The following is a 5712-nucleotide window of genomic DNA, read 5'->3' as shown; positions in this document are numbered from 1 at the left end:
GCCATAGGCTTAAAGGATAAGCATTTTATGTGCTCTCACCTAAAAGTCCAAGGTGTTCAATTTAGGTTTACCCCGGTTCTTTCCACTTCCTTGCTCTGCCATCTTCTAGGGCACTCTTGTTGCCTGTATGGTTAAAGCTAGGCAGGTACCACCTCTGGGTTTTTGGCTGGTAAAAGCATGGAAGGGAGCACTCCCACTGTCTTAAAGACCTGGTCAGGCAATGGTAACCATTACTTCTGCTCACATTGCGTTGGCAAAAAGCCACATGGCTTCATTTAACTGTAAGGAGGGTTGGAGCATGTGGTCTCTAGTTAGCTACCCACAAGCCTACCTGTAATCAACTATAGAAAAAGGAGGACAAATTTAGGTGGAAAATAGCAATATCTACCATATCACTAAAAAGACAATTGAAAGGCAGAGAGCAAACTGAGGAAACACAATTGCAGCAAATATGGAAAAAGGTTGTCATCTTAAAACATAAAGTTTATACAGCAAATCAAAAAGAAAAACACCAAAGCACCAATAAAAAATGGGCAGAGGACATAAATAGACAATATAAATGTACCATAAACATGAAAACTATACAGCATTGCTTAAAATAACAGAAATTTACATTGAAATCATTAAGTGGCATTATCAATCTATTTCCCAAAATCTTTCCTTTTTTATTTTTTGAGAAAGGGTCTCACCTGTCACCCGGGCTAAAGTGCAGTGGCATCACCATAGCTCACTGCAACCTCAAACTCTTGGTCTCAACTGATCCTCCTGCCTCAGCCTCCTAAGTAGCTGGGACTACGGGCATGTACCACCAAGCCCAGCTAATTCTTCTATTTCTTTTGTAGAGACCGTTCTCACTCTTGCTCAGGCTGGTCTCAAACTTCGGGCCACAAGCAATCCTTCCGTCTTGGCCTCCCAAAGTGCTATGATTAGAGGTGTGAGCCACAGCGCCCAGCCCTAAAATCTTTCTTAATGGTCATTCTCAATGCTGCCACTGTCCGGAAAGATCATTTGGGTGGAATACGAGCCAGTGTTCAGCCTCTGTGTAATGCACTTGGTTAGAATACACAAGAGCCTTTTACTGTGCTCTTCTCTTGGAACCCTATGTCCACATTAGAAACCTACCCTAAGGAAATAATCCAAGATGTAGTCAAAGAGGTATGTGCAAATACGTTCACTGTAGCATAAACAATTGGAAATAACCTAAATGTCTGACAATAAGAGAATGGCTAAATAAATTATGTGTAGGGAGTCACACTATTGCCATTCTCCACGTTCTCATCTCACCTTATAGACAAGATGACTTCTGTTCATCTCCCAGTTTGGGAAGTACTGGCAAGGAAAATATTCCTTCACTCTTTATTTGTTCCTTTCCCAGACACAAATAGCTTATTTTTATTTCAGACACCATGATATCTATTGGGCCATATGCCACATAGGTGAGGTGGGCAAGAAACACATTCCATCCTGTCCTGCACTCAGGATTCTTAGGGAAAGGCCAGGCCTTCCTCTCTGCTTCTTTATAAGTGATGTGATTTATATCAGAATCAAGACCTGCACTCTCTCAGATTCTCTATTCTGCCATAATTGGATTTATGAGGCAGGCCTAAAACTTCCATGCAAGTGGCTAGTTAATATCTTGGAATCCACCTTATAAACTCAAGTATTCAGACAGAAGCATCCAATACTAGGAGATGGTAGGTCTCAGATCCTAGTGTCTTTCTCCAAGCTAATTTCTCCAGGAACTTCTGAATTCTGGGACTTATGAGGCCACAGTTGATAAGGGTATTTTGTTCCCTGCAGGGCTCCTTGTGCCTGTTTCCCACTAGTTAGAACATGGAGGGACCAGCACTCCAACCTCCAATGCCAGAGGATAGCTATAACAGAAATAATATCCATTTTGTTTGAGAATTATGTTATTTTTACAAGAAAATGCTAATAATATGGTAGCTAATGGAAAGTCAAGAAACAGACTTTCATTTCAACAATATGGCAGGCTGAAAATCTTTCTAGGAAAAGGCCTATAAACATACTGGATAATTTTTAAAAATCTTTTCAAGCTATAGCCGAACTGGAATGAAAAGGAGTGAAATCCTCATAGGTTAGGTCATGTTTGACAAAGAGGAAAGCACCCCCATGAAGCTGGTGGCTTCAGCTTTAATAGGCTGTCTGTGGGTTAAAGGAGCAGCAGCTTAGGTCCCATACAAAGTAGGAGTTGCATCAGCAATCTCCTCCACCCACTCCCCCTAGTAAAGCTGGCTCTATTAAAAGACAACTCTTTTGTTGAGCGAATATGAAAATTTTCAGCCCCACCCATAAGGATGTAGTAAGGAAAATTTCCAATCTCAGCGTTGGCTCATAGGGGAGCAGAAAAAAATCTCTGTAAGAATTTGTAACCGCAAGCCAGTACTCACATGAGTTTGGGACTGGAATTCACATGATGGTATGGCCTCAAATACCCAAGTCATGAATTTGGTTGAAAGTGTTCCCAGGCATCCTGCAGAATCATGCACAAATCCCTTCTGGGGAATTACAGCACAGAAAAATAGTCCAAGAAACAGAGCTTTCACACACACACACACACACACACACACACACAAACCTATTTGAGAAATCAGGCCACCATGAACAATTATTCATAGAAACAAAAGGCAGGCAATTGGATCTGCAAAGATAATAGATATTCAAATTACCAGATACAAAATATAAAATAAGTATATGTTTAACATTTTTAAATAAATGAAAGAAATGAATAAAAGCATGACTAATGAATAAGAGACCATCTAAAAATGATCAGGCAGGCAAATTTGAAAAAGAGACAAATATAACTTCTAGAAAGTAAAAGCACGATGAATGCAATTAGAAATGAGAATTTCTCATAAGGAAACAATTTAACAGAAGCAGAAAAGAAACTACCATATATGTGATTATGGTAGCAATTCCTACCAAGAAAAGCTTGGAATAATCCATGTGGTCAATAATTAATCAACGTTACATAAACATTTGTTAAGCTTTAAATAAAAAAGCAGATTAGACATAGTTGAAGAAAAACTCAGTGAACTAGTGATTTGTTAATATCTTCTAGTAATATCTACAAGTATGTTTTTATACTATGATTTAATATTTTATGACTATATAATTTACTTGTCATTTTAATTTACAAAGGATTTTTATTATAAATTCACATTATTCTGACAATAATCCTATAGGCTTTTTTAGGGTAGACATTAATTCCCCAAATAGATTATATAGATTCTTTGAAAGCAGGAACTGAAATGTATTTTGGTCTCCCACAAATCATTATACATAATCAACAGATATTTTATCTGTTGAATGAATATATTATAGTTAAATCCATTCAATGCTTCTCTAATTTGTAATGCATTTGAACAAAATATTCTCTCTTTCTTTAAAAATGGTTCTCCAATTTAGAAGTAGTTCTTTTTAACAACTAATTTTGAAATCCTAAGATTGAAGTTTTTAGAAAAGAAACACCGTGCATAAATACCATTTAATTGGGTCCCCAGTTCCAGCTCTACCCTGACATAGTCATTTGATTTTGAGAAAAGGAAGGGGTATAGTTGAATTTGCTAAATAATGATTTTCTACCAAGTTCCAGACATTTTTTTTGGCATTTTACAATTATTATAATCTCAGTAGTCCTTTGAGAAAATGCCCTAAAGTCATCTTTTTGTGTGTAAGACAATAGGTAAAGAATCATCATTTATTAGATGCTGTATTTTGTTCCAGACACTGTGCTATACTTAACATATTTTTTCCCTCAAATAGTTAATTAACCGTCCCAGCATTTGTATGACATATTCTCACAGAAGTTTCTCCTGGAAGAGGTAGAATACCAATGGAATAACCCCTCAAGACTTCTCTGCCCCAATCTCTTAGAAGAGAGACAGGAACAATAGACCAAGGTCCAGTGCTGCACAAGCCTATATTGGATCTGCAACCTTGCTCACCTTTTGTTTTAGATTCATTTGTATAAATTATCTCATGTAATTGGGCTATACCAGAGCCTACTGAAAGATCCAAATAAGTCACTCAAGGCAGTTGCAGCCGTGTTTTCCGAGTTCCTGTCTCCTTGCCAGCGCTGCCGGGATGGCCTCCCAAAACCGCGATCAGGCCGCCGCCAGCGTCGTGGCAGCGGCGGCCCTTAAAGGAGCCGAGCCCAGCGGGGGCGCCGCCCGGGGCCCAGTGGGCAAAAGGTTACAGCAGGAGCTGATGACCCTCATGATGTCTGGTGACAAAGGAATTTCTGCCTTCCCTGAATCAGACAACCTTTTCAAATGGGTAGAGACCATCCACGGAGCAGCTGGCACAGTATATGAAGACCTGAGGTATAAGCTCTCCCTAGAGTTCCCCAGTGGCTACCCTTACAATGCATCCACGGTGAAGTTCCTCACGCCCTGCTACCACCCCAATGTGGACACCCAGGGTAACATCTGCCTGGACATCCTGAAGGACAAGTGGTCTGCCCTGTATGATGTCAGGACCATCCTGCTTTCCATTCAGAGCCTGCTAGGAGAACCCAACATTGATAGTCCTTTGAACACACATGCTGCCGAGCTCTGGAAAAACCCCACAGCTTTTAAGAAGTACCTGCAGGAAACCTACTCAAAGCAGGTGTCCAGCCAGGAGCCCTGACCAGGGCTATCCGGACTCTGCCTGTGTTGTCATTTTTTTTCCTTGGACAGTCTGTCCTTTCCTTGATTTCTGTATAGGACTCTGTATCTTGAGCTGTGGTGTTATTTTTGTTTTGTTTCTGTTTTTTAAATTAAGTCTCTGGTTGAGCCCTTGTGATGTATATTAAATAAATACATTTTGGTTGTTTTTAAAAAAAAACAACAACAACAACAAAAAAAAAAAAACAAATAAGTCACTCAAGAAAATAAATCCTAACCTAGATTGGGGTGGCCAAGACCAATTTAAAACTCAAGCCAGGATCATGGCAAGAGTCCAGCCACTGCACCTGCTTGACCCAGTATATATAAGGAACTGAACAACAAAGTCCAAGTGGAGACAAACCTCCTCTCCCCAGAAACCCAATAGCACTTTTTAAAAGAGTAATAACAGCAAATACCTATGTGGTACTTACTTTATGCCAGGTGCTCTTCTAAGTTATACATATAAATTCATTTAATCCTCTCAGTTGGGTAGTATTGTTAGTTCCATTTTTAGACGAGGAAACATCTACGAAGATCACAGGTACATGTGGCAGAGCCAGGGTTCGAATGCCTGCAGTCTGGTTCCAGAGTCCAAGCTCTTAACCATTAGCTCTCAATCTCTTGCATACTGATCAGACATTCTTATTATAGGGATGTACAAAGCACTTTGACAACTGAAACATAATACATGACACATGTATTCCACATTAGTTGCATAGAGTACTTATAGAAAGGAAGAATTCCTGGGAGACTTAGGTCTGTAAATCTTTTTCATCTCAATGCATGACAAACTTGAGGAAGTATGCCTCTAGGTGATTAGAGCTCAGTTTCTGTGTATGCCAGATCAACCCTGTACACATTCATTTCAAATCTCTTCACAAAACAGTCAGTGCTACTGTGCAAACCTCTCCCTGGTGATCACACTGTGGCCTGTACCTGTTGTTGCCTTCCCTTGAACTTTGGAGCAAGCATCCAGACCTGCTAGCTGGCTTTTCTTTAACCCTTGATTCTACAATAAGGAACCCTTTCCAGTTCTGCA

At 39.8% G+C, this 5712-nt stretch overlaps 1 protein-coding gene across 4 annotated transcripts; it reads left to right on the top strand.

Moving 5' to 3' along the window:
• The first annotated feature begins 4107 nt into the window (after positions 1–4107).
• Positions 4108–4842, top strand: LOC138389677 (ubiquitin-conjugating enzyme E2 C-like). Of its 4 annotated transcripts, none has more exons than XM_069478194.1 (2): positions 4108–4249; positions 4331–4653. In XM_069478194.1, exons 1-2 carry the CDS (start codon positions 4108–4110, stop codon positions 4651–4653), a joined length of 465 nt encoding a protein of 154 aa, XP_069334295.1. The 4 variants fall into 4 exon arrangements, with proteins under 4 accessions (XP_069334295.1, XP_069334297.1, XP_069334294.1 ...); XM_069478196.1 differs by having other exon boundaries at positions 4108–4266; positions 4444–4653; XM_069478193.1 differs by having other exon boundaries at positions 4108–4398; positions 4471–4653.
• Positions 4843–5712: the final 870 nt, after the last annotated feature.

Source organism: Eulemur rufifrons, chromosome 8 (genome assembly GCF_041146395.1).
Source record: "Eulemur rufifrons isolate Redbay chromosome 8, OSU_ERuf_1, whole genome shotgun sequence".
NCBI classification, from domain to species: domain Eukaryota; kingdom Metazoa; phylum Chordata; class Mammalia; order Primates; family Lemuridae; genus Eulemur; species Eulemur rufifrons.
This window is presented reverse-complemented; position numbering and strand designations above follow the sequence as displayed.